The sequence below is a fragment of the Helicoverpa zea genome, chromosome 16 (genome assembly GCF_022581195.2).
Source record: "Helicoverpa zea isolate HzStark_Cry1AcR chromosome 16, ilHelZeax1.1, whole genome shotgun sequence".
NCBI classification, from domain to species: domain Eukaryota; kingdom Metazoa; phylum Arthropoda; class Insecta; order Lepidoptera; family Noctuidae; genus Helicoverpa; species Helicoverpa zea.
Window position 1 is genome coordinate 11,253,352 of NC_061467.1, and position 16,741 is coordinate 11,270,092.

The window sequence follows — 16,741 nt, forward strand, 5'->3', positions numbered from 1 at the left end:
CTATTTATATCGCACATGAAGGTACCTCAAGTAAAATATATTTTTTTCCTTCCTAAAAAGCTATTTCCTCCATATTGAGTACCTGCCATTAGATAATCCAATAAACAGCAATAAGCAGCTATCTTTATTTATAATACTATTTACGGCTCTATAAATTAGCTCAATGGGTAAGTACCGAATTTCATGGTCACTCTCATATTGTTATTGAAGTCAGTAATGGACAGATATTTAGTCGTGTTTACTAATATGGGAAATAAATAAAAAAGAAGAAAATGACTGTTGAAGAGAAGGTAATTATTTTTCTATTATTTTTAACAACTTACTTTGCACTCCCTCTAATGTTAAGGCAGATTCGATTCCTATATTGGACCAAACTTGCAAGGCACACGTGCTTTTTATAAGTGTCCTGTAAGAGTCCTGTAGTTGGCGGTCTTAGACCCTCGAGCCACGGAGCAACCTCTGCTACCCAAGGTTGAGGAGTGGATGGCTGAAATGAGAGTGTTTCTATCACCACTAATGTATCTGCCAATATTAATAAGCCCATATTGTTTTTAGATAGATGACCCCAAATGGAAGATACGAGAACAGTGCGCCAAATGCGTTCGGGGTCCCAACTTAATCAAAACAGTGGTTGTGGTAGTCTGCATCGGAGTTGTTCTGCAGCAGGTAGATAATGACCTCATCATTACTTGAAGTAACTGTTTATTTTTACGGTGGCAAAATGTGAAAGAATTTATGAAAAAGTATGAGATAAAATTAGTTAGCCCGACTGTTATCATTCTCTGATCTTCTTCAATAACACTTTACAACTAAGGAGAAGGTGAAGAAATTAACTATAACTTTTTGTGATGAGATCTCATGTGATCTTTCAGCCGTTTGACCCGCGTCCCCTACCCATAGCCTTAATCAATATAAGGGTTATCTAATTCTGAAAAAAATAATTGGATCAGTACACTCCTGAAATTCAATAAACAACCTCTTCAGCTTTATAATATTAGCATGGATAGAAAAGGATCCCTGGTTTACTACGATAGTCTGATTCCAGATAACATCCTGCATACACAAACTGATAGACATCCCCATCACGACGTACACGCACTTCGATTTCAACAAGACGCTCACGTACCCTAGCGTCACCTTTTGTAGGGAGCCTCCTTACAAGTTTGATAAAATGCTGGTGAGTGGGTAAGGTCCAATCTGTCAGAGATAATGCAGGAAGTAGAATGTTTTTTAAGTTCTTATTTCTCTAAATTTTATCGGCGACTCTGAAGAAAGACTATGGGAAGACTGCTTGCTGACGAGGTCTTTCAAATTAGCACTAGAAAACTAGCTTTTAATTAAGCACTTAAGGTGTAAGTTCAAAGCGAGGAGTCATCTGCATGCTGAGGGCGACTGCAAGTGCTGTTGCCGCGGCGGTTAAAAGGCATTTCGTATAATTACATACAAATCAGTAGACTAATTCATTTATTGGTGGCATATTTTACAGTTTACTACAATCGTATTGTTCTCAGGAATACGGGCTATATGCTCACCCGCGCTACACATCAACCTGGAGAAACTTTGACTTCGAGAATATTGACCTGGACGAAATGTGGGACAACATCACCTTTAACGAGAAAGACATGTTTGTGCAGTACGGACTCAATGGATACAGGGACAGTGAGATCACTTAATATTTTACAGAAGAATAGCAACTACATGATCATAAATTATAAGCTTATTGTGTAATCACAATACAACAATTGTAGAGGATAAACAAACCATTGTAACAAAAAAATGCGAATTCATTTGATGAAGTAGCCATTATAAGTCCAAATATCATTCACTATAACAATTTTATTGTGGGTAAAATCGACCATAACACAACAATTTTCGAAGATAAACAAACTATTGTAGCCAACAAATGAAGTCAGCGTAGTGATATTAAATGCATGTAAATAAATAGACAAATAGACGACTATAGCCGATCAATCAGGAATGCACCAATTCTATTTTTACATATTATCCTCATTTTCTGACATACTAGTCACTACAAGTCTTCTAAATTCAACAGACGTAGAACTGACTCCCACCATAGGCTTTACCCAAGGCCGCTGCTACACCATGAACCCTAAGATCCTGAGCACACAGGCCACCAAGGCGCTGGGTTACTCCGTGACCCTTCAGCATACAGCCCAGGATATAACCACGACGACCAGCATCCAACCGCCAGGGTACCACGTGTACATACATTACGTGAGGGAACCATTTACTGGTAAGAGTTTGGCAATAATTGAAGTTTACACTACACACATAAATATATACATTCATATTATTGTATGGAATGGTGTTTAACGAATAAATTGTGGAGATAGAGCAAACCCTAAATAAAGGAAAGAGACCTTTTTTACAGTAAAAGGGATGAAACATGCAATACTGAAAATATAAACTTTTCGACTAAGATGGGCAATAATGTCGATTCTAAGTTCATTACAAGGAAATGTTTTCTCGTTTGTAAACAAGAATAGGAGACACCTTAAAGGTATCCAAACATGCTTTCCAGAATACAAATTTTTGATGACATAATTCCTGTATGTTTAAAAAGCTCCACAATTACTAATAGTAGATACATATCCACAAAGAGTTTCTTGCCGTTTCTTCTCCATAAAATCCACTCTTTGGAACCGTGCAACTAGCTTGAATGCTCGTTTCCTAAGCACCTGTAAATATGAAATAAAAACCTTTGACTTTGATATAAAGTGCAATTCTGAGCTAGCATTTAACTTTAGAAGTGACAGTATACAACGGCGGCATGGTGGACTCGCTGTACGTGAATGTGGGAGAAACCCTGAGCGTGAAGCTGAAGGTGGACCAGTACAAGATGATCAGCAGTGCCGATGACCCTTGCTTCACCATGACTAACTACAGCGCCAATGAGGTAGGACACTGGACATCATGATGAAGTTTTCAACTTGAAAGGACCCAATACATTGGACCAAACGCGGAGTACTTGATTGAGACAAGTATCAGAGACTGTATGGAATAGTTTATACATCTTCTATGGGCACAAATCCAAGCTTTAAATTCAGCTGTATAGATACATGATTTGGAATCATTCGATTTTGCCAATTCGTAGTCTTGGTTCTATATAATTTTACCTTCTAAATAAACGAAACATTCAAATAATATTAATTCTCCCAGATCTATCTAGACCATCAGAAGTAATCGTTGGATATAAATTAGTAGATTGCACATGCACCAGAAATTAATAGCTATAACAAATTATTACAATTTATCGTTTGTAAATTGGCCATTGGCTGTTGCAATACTTGCAATCTAGTGAGACCGAATTATTCGAGATTTCGAAGGGTGAGGTTAATAAAATATACTTTCCTACACTAAGGAAGGCTCAATTTCTGAATCTATAATACCGCAAACTATAACCCATTCGGAGAATGCAGTCTGGATAACAAGCTCTTCTTTCAATTTTTATTTGTGAATATAATACTTTGTCCAATTTAACCTGCCCTCCATTACTATGTCCTTGAAAGCCCAAGCCTTATATTGACGATGTAAAGACTTAGTTCGGCCTGGGGATCGTTTTTTGGATTCAACTATGCATTATATTTCAGTGCACCACAAAGTTCGTGTGGGATCAGGTGATCAAAGAGGTTGGATGCTCTGGACCCTGGATGAAGAGCTTTGTGCCTCGGTGTAACAACTACACACAGATGACAAGGCTTATTGCCGGCTATTTGAAGTGAGCTTTCGAATTGTCTATTGTAAATATATCTCTAAGCTTATCTCGATCCCGGTACAGACGCAAGTGCCTCACAGGCAAATCACAGCAATAAAGATTGAATAGTCAGCCGTCTTCTACGGCTAAAACTTCCTCACTAAGTTATGTTTAGATCCATGCTTTTTCTCTTGAGTAAAATCCTGTTGTGTTTACAAAGATTACTGTTATATGCAATGTTGCAGTACTTATGAGTCTCACAACTGTTCGTCCTGTCCTCGCATCTGTAACTCTTTCCTGTACAACGGCTTCGTGACGGACAGACAGAAGTTCTACTTTTGGGACAGTGCTTCCAAAACGTGGTCTGTGAATGATGGCGCTCCGGAATTGCAGACAAATGTAAGAAATTCTCCAAATTATTTAGTACTTCTGTTGATCTAGTTCACACTTTAGTGTTGACTATGACAGTGGATGGCATCTGGGAACAGGTTTCACTTCTACTATTAGATCTAATCTCATTAATGACTCCGTTTGTACCTTTACCTAATAGGTAAGAGATGTAGTCTTCATTACTATTATTTTCCTTTTCTATTTCCAAGGTCATTGCTTCCTAAGCTGCTTGTTCAAGTCTATGATAGATAGACAATATTCATATGAATGTTAGGGTATATTAATGTTGTTCTTTGGCAGCTGTTCATCTACTTCAACAGCATGATGGTGTCGGTGTACGAGGAGCGCTACAACTACGACTGGAATCTCTTCGTGTCTGACCTCGGCGGTAGTATCGTAAGTCACTTATCATTATTCACTAAATGCGAATGTTAGTATATACAGTTCGGAGTTTGTAATTCTGAAGTTAGCTATTTGACTCCTCGCGCATTCGTTCTTAAAGATATTGTCGAGAAGCTTTGCTTGTCCAAAGTTGTATACTATAGACTTTTCAAGGGACACCAAATTATGAACTAAACACTTCTGTGCATGCGTGAGGCGTCAAGTGGCTAACTTCGGAATTGCAAAGTAGCTTCCCATGTAAAACCTTTAACCACAGATTACTATAATATTTACTGCTTTAACTCCATTGACATCCATAGGTAAGTCACGCCTTCTAATACGTAGGCAGTTGACACCAATCTCCTTGAACCCGGAACACATATAATCCTTACCCAAAGGCTGCCAATCCAGATATTACACAAACATCCTCGATGAGATAAACACGCTGCCATTGATGATGCGAGCCCCTGGCAAGGTGCCATGCTGCTATTTCAAAGACTAGGTAACTCTGTGTCTATGGAATGAGGAGTAGTGGTGTGAGCTGACTACAGCGAGCTTGATTTAAATGTTACGTGCGAATGTGTGCCATTTCAAAATCAAAATCGTAATTTATACTTAGGCTTTACTAGAAATGTTTGTGTTGACCACTGAAGTCGAAAATGACCAATCATCATCATCAACCTCCGAGCCTTTTCCCAACTATGTTGGGGTCGGCTTCCAGTCCAAAATGACCAATAAAGTACTTGAATAGCTTTGCTTGAATTAGAGTTTACTTTTAATAATGACAGGGATTACGTAAAATGTAATTCAAATCTTTGCTCAAATGTTGTCCAATCAGAGAGTAGTAATACCTAGTTGTTTTAAAAAACTCGATTAAAAACTATGTAAACTATGTGTACAAAAGATAGCTAAACAGCTTTGCTCCACAACATTATTTACGTGCAAATGATCGTATAGAATTTTCGTGTGCATCTACATAGAAAGGCATACGAGCATTTGCACAGTCATGACGTTCGGTAAAACAACTGCAATGGTGTAGCACCTTTACAGTGATGTAGTTATTCTAGTGTTTGTATATTTGGAGGTCGAATTATATCCAATATCGTTTGTTTTCTTGATTTATGAGCGGATAAGAAATATCATTGTCCTTGGAATAGTACTTCAGTATCTTAGTACTTAATAATAGTTTTATTCGATGATCGAGAGTGTAGCCGACTTTAGAATAGTAACACTGGCTATCAATCAAGCATTAATTAACAATTATGTGAATGTTTATGTAACAGACCACCTATTTTCTATTATTAATTTCACTTGGCTGTTGTATAAACTTCACGCTTTGCGCAACAATAAATTGAAAATTGCATTCTATCTTGCACTTTGTCTTAATCTACAAAAAAGTACATTAATTAATTAATTGCTCATTTTAAGAGCTCTGCTCAGTTACTTGGATTTTCTATAGTTGTTTAGCAGTCACTAAGCTGCCCCTTTCAATACAATTCCATGCATTTAATGACCAAATACCTCCAATTCCCAGGGTTTCCTTCTAGGCCTATCAGTGATAGGTCTGATGCAGATCTTCGGCAAGGCGTGGCGGAACTTTATCCAGCCCTTCATCAGCTGCAAGAAGAAAGGCTCTCTGGACAGCATCAGCTCCAATACCACGGCAGACGTGAAGACTATACGGCAGGAGTATATTGAGAAATGGAATGAGAAGAACTTGGCTATCCAAAAGATTTAAATTTAGTTGTTGTATGAATTTTATTATGATTATATTGTGCATTGATAGGGTTGTTTAATTTATTTTCTAAGGAACATTATGTTAATGGTAACTAAGTCATGGTTACAGGGGGTATTTTCGGGTTTGGTTGCTTGTATCATGAAAGAAATACTTTGCCACCGTATTTATGATTCGAAAACTTGAACGCCCTAATCTCTGGAAGTACTGAAACGATAAAATACTTTCAGTGTTATGATAGTCAATTTATCGAGAAGGGTTTTAGGCGACTTTGAATCCAGGTGCATGGAGTAGTTCCCATGGGACGTTTGCTAAACCGCTTGTCGAAACATCATGCTTCTAATTTTAATTTACAATCTAGTAATAAACTTCAACTTTGCAATTGATTATCAAAATATCTATTGTATTAGATTGATTTAATTTCGATTATACCATTCACCCATGAATCACAATGTGGCATATTTCTGTTCGTGACACGAGTCTCGTGATCAGATACAAACATGAGGAGTTGTGCGTATGTAACATTGCATGGAGTATTATGTCATAGCTTTAATATGAGCTAGTACGATATGTAATATTATATAGTAACAATACTTACGATTCCCGCGTTTACATCTACTGTTTTGGCATCTGCCTTTGTAGACTTTTCCCAACTATGCTGGGGTCGGCTTCCAGTCTCATAAGATGCAGCTAAGTACCAGTGTTTTACAGCGCGTAGCGTGTAGCGACTGCATATCTGACCTTATCAACCCAGTTACCCAGGCAACCCAATTCCCCTTGATAAGACTGATTATCAGTCTGGCTTATGACGACTGCCAAAGATGTTGAAATTAAAGCCGGTTTCGTTTTCCCTATGTCCACATTCGATTAAGTTGTCTTACTTTAAAATGTAATAATAAACTCAACGCTTTTAGCGATAACCTAAATAATCTGGTCTGCTGCAGAAAAGTGATTTTAAAAGAAAACACACCTAGTTATTTTCAGTCTAGATTTTATTTTTAAGCTTGGTTTAATTCCGAGAATAACTGCCTGAGATTCCCCTGGCTATTAGAACCTAGAAAACTTCTAGCTGGAATGACAGCAGTGGGTAAAGTAATGTAATCTTTATTGTGTTGATTGTTGTTAGATATATACATTCAGTACAACAATCAGCCCTTTTGAGGCGAGTGTTGACCCGATGGAAGGCAAATACTTTTTTTCAAAAAAGTCTTCATTATAATCGAAGTTTTCAGTCGGCCTGATACCGGCTAAGTTCCTGATCTTTGTAATGTGCGTACTAACCATGTTCATATTGGTTTAAGAGCCCAAACAAGCCATCGGCGGACTAAAACATTAATTATTACAGTTATGTCCAGCCTATCATACTTCATCATACACACGTTATCCCTGTCACGATATGATGAGTGTACGAGTGACATCTATTTATATCAGGTCTCACTTTGTATGCTATCGCTACTGAACTGCCACAGTGTGATGACAACCGCCCAAGTGCTTAGCATGCCAACCGTATTGGATAATAATTTAAATTATATCAATAAATCTATTGAAGTAATTGTTATTAATCAATTGGTGAATAAATTAATTGTAGCTGTCACATGTAGTTGTGTTTCGGATAAAGTTTATTCCATTTGATTTGACGCAATGATTTTTACTTAAAGAATGTCTATGGAGCTTCTTGCCGGCTTTTCTCCATGAGACCTTGGAACCGTATCGAAACCTTGTCGAAGGCGTTTTTAGAGGCCTATTTGAAATTAAAGAAGAATCATTTTGAGTTTAAAAGCTGTGAAAGGAGATTGTTATGAAAATAATAAAATGATATCGGAATACTACGATATAAAAGACTTTTAAAAGAAGAAAGACAAACCTAGATTCCTTATAAAAGTGAATCTAACCTCATACATAATAATTCTAACCATGATAAAATCCTATAGTCTACGCACACGCAATGTTTAGACACGGCTCGGTATGCGAGGTTGTTCTGCCCATACATATAAAGTACTGACGTCAGAACTAAAAGTTATAAGCTCTGTGATTTCACGAATACGTAATTCAAGATTAAAGTTCACTCTGGTATATTTTTCATTCACGTTTTCCTTGATCTATGTTACATATATAAATATGTAGATAAAAGTTTCTTCAAAGGATTTGGGTTTTTGGAGGTTAAATAATTCTGTTTTTGAGGTTTGTGATAGAGGGGCAAATGTGTAGACGATTTTCACCGCTCATTGGCACACCAGAGGAGTCGTAAATGTGTTGCCAGAGTATTGACGAGCTAGGCAGAAAGTTTGTAGAGAAACTTAGTTTAGTTTCACCTAAGTGACACACCTCCATGAAATGGGCTATTTTTATAAATAAGTAGTGGAAGTAGGTTAAAAATAAAACATTGAAAACATACATTGCCCACATTTACGTGAAAACGAGAGAATAGCAATACATTTTAATTTAAAAACCTCGGCGTATTGATTTATTGCGAAACAAACACAAGTTTCCAGTCTGTGTTTATATCTGAAAGATTTATGTATAAACGAACTAACAAAACTAGCGAAATATTGTGGCATATTATTCATTTACAATACGCAGGTATTGAACAAATTCCACTATTGCAATATACAATAGAACACTTATACTGACTAACTAATTATTATTAATGCATTACTAAGTTGTACGTTACGCAACCATGCTAAAATGACTCAACTAATTAAGTTGAGACTGTATTTTTTATTCCGGAGTCATATGGGATGGCAAGCTCATCATCATTACAGATTTTAACATCCCTCTGCCCTGCGGCACAGGTTTTTTATTTCAGACTTTAGTCCAGGTTTTCCTCAAGATCCTTTTTACAGTCAGTTGTCCAATTCTTAGAAAGCAGTACATACCTGGAATCAAACCCCGCACACTCGTACTTGAGAGTCTTATGCTTTAGCCACTAGGACAAGATAATTTGAAGTTCATCAAGCATATGGCGGTTTCGCAATAATTGGAATGCGGGCAAACCCGGGAGTATGAACTAATGTTAGCAACAAGTGTCATGTTGAACCAGAATCGAAGCTGTTGGCAAATGTCGAACAATAAATGCATTGCAGGTGACGCATGCGTGTGCGCTGAGGTTATATTGCATGAGCGCAGCGATTTAATTTTGCAGCTGTAGTGACATTATTTGAGAGCGCATGAATAGACGGAAGGATTTCGTGTAGGTAAATATATTTTAACAAGGTGAAATTTGGTACACGAATAAACTAAGTTCTGCTTTTTATTCAAATTCCTGACGAAATATTTTCTTTGTAGCTGTTGAAATTGTAAGTAATCAGCAGCATTTTTATTTCAGACCGTTTCAGAGAAATAGTAACGCGGTGTCCTGCGTGAGCGACGAACGCGACGCGACGCGACGCGACGCTGCGAACGCGACGAACGCGATCAACTCAAAGGAATTCCCTACATGCGGCCTATGTGACAGTCTGCGGCGAGACGCGACGTAACGCGTACTTGTTTTGAGGGCGACCAGACGCGACACCGCGAACTATTCAGAAGCGTTGATTGTTGTGGGACAAAAAAAACATAAATATTAAAGAAATCGTTTATTAGTACAAACAAGTTGGAAGATTGTTGCTGTCTGTACTTTAAATATGAACTTTCAAGCAAAATTGTAACACAACTTCTCCATGATTTGAGAAGTAATGACCAAAATCACGTAGGACATCTGTCGCGTATAGCATCGCGTCGCATTACGTCGCGTCGTGTTGCGTCGCGTCGCGTCGCGTTCGTCGCTCACGCAGGACACCGCGTAAGAAGAATACAGACTCCTGAATTATGAAGACATTGATCATTATAAATCGCTCCGCTCATGTAAGCTGCCCGCTCCCTACCCGCGTTACTCACACCAATCGGTGTCAATGTTCTAATTTAGTGGCAGCCCATTTAACTGATCAATCGCCGGTTGAATAATATTGTATTGCCAATATCTACTAATTATTGCTACGATGCCGATTCGAGCCGCGGTGAGTGATTGACATTGTAAGTCTTTTGGTTAGACTTTATAGTAGATTAAAAATTTGTAGTTCAATCGGTTAGAATCGTTTTTTTGTAACTAAAATAAGTAAAAATACGTCAACTTTGTTAGCTTAGTTAATAGCTCTGTTTATTGGTATTTCTGAGAGTTGTAGTTGATTTATGAAACACGATAACGAAGTAGTGATTCGAAAGAGAGACAGAACAGATTAATGATTTTTTTGCTATACCTACTAAAGTATCACGGAAGCATCATTATGTAAATTTTTAGTGACATCATAAAAGAAGAAAATAATTTACTTTCCTAAAAATGTAACCTGTAAGTCATTTGACAATTATCTCCAAACTTGCATGCTCGTATCTTGGGACCAAGTAGGTACAATCTTCAAAACAAATACTTTTTAAAACCCTAACAAACACACTAATTTCGACATTACTCCACAAAGGGCTCGAACCCACGCACCGTAGCATTCCCACCACGCAAGAGCGGGTCTGCGCCATGATTCACGTGCAGTCACGCCAAGCTATTTAAATCTCATTATATTTGTACACAGGTAAACAAGGGCTGAAGTCATGGTGGTAATTTTTTAAATTATTTATTTATATCAGGCATCAAAGACCCATATAAAATGTTACAATCTCGGGTACCACTCTGTACTTAGGATCAAACTTCCAAAATCAGAGTTATATTTTGTAGTACCTGAGTATTTTTTAAATAAGTTAAACTAAGGCAGCACTTACATAGGCTGAACATTTTTTATCATATCATTAATACTTTGGGGTACTATTTTCTAACGATTTCATAAAAATAAATATCTCAGTAAAAATTGTAGTTTCTCAAATGGTGAACAAGTTTCTTGAAATCGCTTCGCCTACCAAACTAATTCTTGATCGGTAATATAATTTTTAGTATTCACTGATTGCTTAGGAGTTTACTTAGTTCTTTGTTCATTTTCAGTACCTTCTTACCTAGAACTTTAGTAGTTAGTAGTTAGTTCAGTTCTACGTATGTTTTAATCACATGTTATGTATGGTGTTATTATTTTAAAGCATAGGTGTATGGACATATCAACGGTTTACAATCAATAAAAAGAACACGTTTGTGGTAACAGTCCCTGGAGAAATCACTAAAAATGATCGTTAAACGTAGATTTATGAGCATGAGAAGATAAAGAAATATGTTATTCACCTTAACGTATTTATTTCAGTGTCATTAAAAATATAGAAAGCTATTATTTCATTAACATTAAATATACTACATATTTATTAAATTCAGTTAAAATGTAAAAAAGGTAAAAAGAAAATACTTCTTGGGAATTCAACCCAATTTAAGTTCAGCACTCATTTTTTTAGTTTTAACAATATCTTTGTTTCTAATTGCAGAACAAATGCAAAATATTTAACTGTGTGGAAAATTATTTACATCCTTCGTAACACCTATTCTCTCACAGTGGGCGTCACCTTTAATTCTCAACCAACTATTTCTGAACACTGCATGCAGTTTTCAACACCTCCAACTGGGACTCCGAAAACTGGGATTACATTCCCAGATATAGCAATCCTGGAACTCCCAGAAACGGGTCAGCGCAATAACAACTAAGTTTGGCAAGTGGGAGCTAATCTGTTTTAGTGGCAGTGGCACAGTGACGTCACGCGGGTATATTTAGCGGGGAGTGAGTCACTGGCGAGGGCCGGAGGAATGTGGGTATTACATGTCTTTACGAGTGCGCCTTATACAGTCGCTGCGGTACTTTTTGGGGACTTTAGTTGCTAATATAATACAATCTATTATGTAATCCAAGATATTAAATGATATTGTAGCGCATTCGTAACATAATAGTAAAAATGATAACTCGTTTGGTCTTACATCAAAACATCTGTTGAATAGCCCTCAGTAGATATACGTAATTATATTCCGTTACATTTATTATACGGTTAAACTGAAGACTCACACACAGAAATTTAAACACAGAAAAGGACGCGGTCTTTTTACACTGCCATTATGTATTTCCATCGAAATCACTCACAATGTATATTATTTAACTAGCTTCTGCCCGCGACTTCGTACGCGGATCCTGTCCCTTATGCCAGCGACTATGGGGTCAGCAAAATCAAAGATCTGAATAGTCGCAATAGACGTGACCATAGGGATAAAAGTAGTGATTCTAATTAGACCGCATTTAAGTTGTGTGTGGCAAAAATATTACACGTAGGTATTATTTCGTAAAAAAACATTAAATAGATGACAAAGTCGTGGTGACTTAGTGGAATTCGTGGTGGTTTAGTGGGTAGAGAACCAATCTCTCAAGTATGAGCGTGCGTCTTTGATTCCAGGTCTGGCAAGTGCCTGCCAATGCAACTTTTCTAAGTTCGTATGTACTTTCTACGTATATTTTGGATACCAATGACCGTTATTTGGAGGGGATGTTAAACTGTAGGTTCCGACTGTCATTGAACATTCTTGGCAGTCGTTATGGGTAGTCAGAAGCCAGTAAGTCTTACCAAGGGGTAACCGGGTTGTGGAGGTCAGATAGGCAGTCGCTCCTTGTAAAACACTGGTACTCAGTTGCATCGTGACTGGAAGTCGACCCTAACATAATTGGGACAAAGGCTCTTGAGATAATAACGACAATAATAATGAGATATATGCACCGCAAGACATCTGAGGCTGATGACGGGGAGTAGCGACCCCGCGGGGCTATATATACTGAGTTCTCCAGGGAGAGTATACTGTCCCCCATCTCCGGCCGGTCGGAGTGAACCATGACGGGGGTAGGTCTCACGCCTCTGGCTTGGCTTGGCCGTCCAGAGTGGAGTCGCTAGAGCAGGATTAGTGGCCCTGCTCGGAGGGTAGGTGCCTCATGGTAAGCACAGGGAGCGCGTAATCCGCGTTTAAAGTCCGCCGAGGTATCCTCACCCTTCAGCCGCTCATGTCCCTATTGCCCTCTTGTTGCTATTCAGTGACTGGTTACAGTAAGTGAGGTGGCGAGTCTCCACCTGCCGTTTTTACATGTACCTAATACATTGTCATCCACTAACATCCCATCAAAATAGCCCAAGTAGTTTTCCTCCATAGTTAGCAATAGTTTAGCACAGAACCGGGGATTGTCTTTTTTTTAACGACGTCCACCGGGGATTGTCCTTGGGTTCATTTCTATAGTGTATAAAGGGATAATCGTCGGTTTTGTGTCACCATTTCATTAAAGTTGTCTCAAAAGGGCTTCAGCGTGTTGGCTTCGACCCCACGTTTGCCTCCCAAAAATTTGGAACTCTGTAGTCCCGAGGTCTGGAAGAGATATACAAAATAATAATGAAGATAAAACGCAACAAAGTTAGAGAGTGGAGGCTCGTGACGCCACGTCTAGGTATGTAAAATTTGTACTAAGCAGTGACTTAACACGAAATTCAAGCGTTGTTGTATCTTCGTTATTATTTGTTTGTGAGAGAGAGAAAAGAAAAATGCGTGTCCATTATTTTAGGGTTATCTAAAAGACGGACTAATTACTTATTTTGATTCACTATACCTATTTCATAACATTCATTTCTATACATTTCAAGTGTAGTATTGCTCTTGAAGTTCCACATCAGGTGTTCCAGATCTTCGATGTTTACACGTCAATAGAGAGTGCTTATCAGATTGAACCACTTTTGCTAAAACGTCATATCTTTATAAGCTATAGTCTAGCTGGGCTCCTGGGTTTCCACATTAGGTGTTTTACATCTTCAATTTTTATAAGTCAACAGAGAGTGCTTATCAGATTGAACAACTTTTGCAAAAACGTCATACCTCTATATGCTATAGTCTAGCTGGGCCCCTGGAGTTCCACATCAGGTGTTTTAGATCTTCAATTTGTATAAGTCAATAGAAAGTGCTTATCAAATTGAACAACTTTTGCTAAAACGGCATACCTGTATATGGTACAGAGAAGCTGGGCTCTTGGGGTTCCACATCAGGTGTTCCAGATCTTAAAATTTATAATCTCAGCTGAAAATGCTCATCAAATGAAACAATTTTTGCCACGGCACCATATTTGTATCTCTTATAGTTTTATTGGTCTGTTGGAGTTCTGCATCAGGTCTTCAAGTTTCGAAGATAAATTATAGCCTATATGTTGACCAGGCCTAATACTGATACAACAAAGAAAAAATCATTGAAATCCGTTCAGTAGTTCGGAAGATTAGCGTGTACAAACAAACAGACATACAGACATACAGACATACAGACATACAGACAAACAGATAGAATTTTTTTTTTGGATTTGTGCTCCATTACTGTTTCTAAACCCCACCCAATTATTATTTTTTTAATATATTCAATGTACAGACACAGTTTTTTTACAGATTTATTATATGTATAGATAGATTATACTGAAATTAGTTACAAACACATGTAGAAATCTTTAGAATGCAATCTTCTACATACAAGATTCACGATCGCCTTAAAATATTTAGCAAATAAAATTAGCTCGGTTTGCTAACAGCTGGTACTTTTATGAATCACTATATAAACAAGATGAGGAAGTTTCTGTTTCGTAATCTGATTATCTTGTAGAAAGAAGATTGGTACATGCAAACCATAGCGAATAGAAACAGGATTTTTCTAGCTCAATTTTGCGACCTATATCTGCTAGACTTTCCCATAATGTTTTGAGATTCGATGCATAGATTATAAATTAAATGCTCCTAGCCTCAAGTCGGCTTCTCATCCTGCTACAATAGCAAAGATATCATAGAATATATTATTTGCTTTAGAGCCTCTGCATGAAGGCTAAACTGTCAGACGATGGCTGGCCCAATGGTTGGTTGATAGTTCATTTTGCAGGGAATCGTGAATACAATCAAACTGTTTAGTCGGTTTAGTACCGGCCGGATACCTAATCATTGTAATGTGGGCTCTATCATTCATCTTCGTACTGATTTATGAGCCCAATGAAACTATTGGCTGAATAATATTTTGTCGTTGAACCCCCTCTGGGTTCTTGACATGGTCTCATGGTCTGAACTACGTATCATGTTGGCCTTAAATCGACAACAACTGACTCATTAAGCAGCAACCACACAACCAGCAGAAAGATACGAAAAAGAAAATAATTCCATACATCATTAAAAAGCAATATTATTTGTAAAGAGCATGCAGATTGAAAACACCTGCCAACAAAGACTAATATTAGCGAAAATAACTCGGTACACGTTCCTACAGACATACATACAAGCAATATTATATACGTGGAACAAATTCTGTAGCTGATAATTTCATAGATTCACAAACGTTAGACGGCTGAGCTAAATATATCAAACAAACACTCATAGACTCGCTCGCCGTTACATTAAAAATAAATACAAGCAGAATCTCGGAATTGAAGCATAAATAAATTGTTTTAGCAATATATTTCAGCTGCGTGTTTAATTAAAATAAGGTTTTTATGTTTCGCTAAGTTGGTCAGCTTAAAATACTGGAAATATTACCTGTTTTTTCAACAGTGTTTTTATTGTAACTAGTCTAAACTTTTGGGCTAAAACGGTTGAGGAAATATTGATTTTAAATGTTAATTTTAACCTACTGTTAATACGTATTCAAAATTATTTGTAAACATTACGCCTATGCGGAGTTATGTATCATATTCGTAATTATATCGGGATCATGGATGTAATAAATCTAAACGATGCTACTCATCACTGCATTATCGAAGGCTTTTAGAATGCTTTGCCATAATAAAAAATAAAAGCTGTATGTTTTGTGGGTACCTTTTTAAAGTCAAAGTTTCGTCTTTGTTACTAGATTTTTGACTTTGGAACTCTAATCAAAGTTAATACTAAGTACTTTGTTCGTTAGAAATTTCCAAAGAGATGCTTCAGAATCTCTGATGTAAGATGGCTACCTGTTCAAATATGAATTACCTATTAATACAACAAGTTATTCCGAGAGGTACGTGCCTGATAGTCTACCGTTTGAAGTTTTGTTCAATTGAATTTTCAGTGTCGGTATTTGCACTTGTACTTACGAATATCATTTCTATTCAATTTAAAGTGGAACGTCATACTATGAAGTACATGGTATACCTACTCTGCATTAAGCATGGTAACTGTCAGAAGTTGGAAATTATCATCATCACCAAAGCAAAGCATGGCAAGGTCCCCTTTTCCATATGAGACAGTAAGAGTATTGAATTCCTTGCCTGCTGCACATGTTTAGTTTTCTGTGTTTTCAACATATTGTATCCCACAACCATGGCATAAACATTTTTAATGCCATGGAGATTAATTAATACACTAGAACGCTACATTTGCCTTTTGTAGATTACCCAAGATTTGCAGGCGTCAGACAACTGCAGTGTAAATACACGATAAAGGTCGTCACAACCCTATGCCCAAAGTAATCAATCCCAACCAAACAAACAATCCAGGTGTGTCACCCTCCTAAAAATACCAACTGGAGACAACTCTTGGAGTAGTTCCAGTCTCGGATCATTCATAAACAACCTTGGTTGTCGAAGATATAGTAAGCGTAGTAGAGC

General features: G+C 37.4%; 1 protein-coding gene across 1 annotated transcript; it reads left to right on the plus strand.

Annotated features, from left to right (window-relative positions):
- The first annotated feature begins 144 nt into the window (after positions 1–144).
- Positions 145–6,269, plus strand: LOC124637667 (acid-sensing ion channel 1). Its single transcript, XM_047174284.1, has 10 exons — positions 145–290; positions 556–666; positions 1,046–1,177; positions 1,512–1,659; positions 2,054–2,254; positions 2,769–2,917; positions 3,612–3,739; positions 3,961–4,114; positions 4,406–4,501; positions 6,021–6,269. The coding sequence occupies exons 1-10, from the start codon at positions 273–275 to the stop codon at positions 6,222–6,224; spliced, it is 1,341 nt and encodes a 446-aa protein (XP_047030240.1). The 5' UTR covers positions 145–272; the 3' UTR covers positions 6,225–6,269.
- The last annotated feature ends 10,472 nt before the right edge of the window (positions 6,270–16,741 follow it).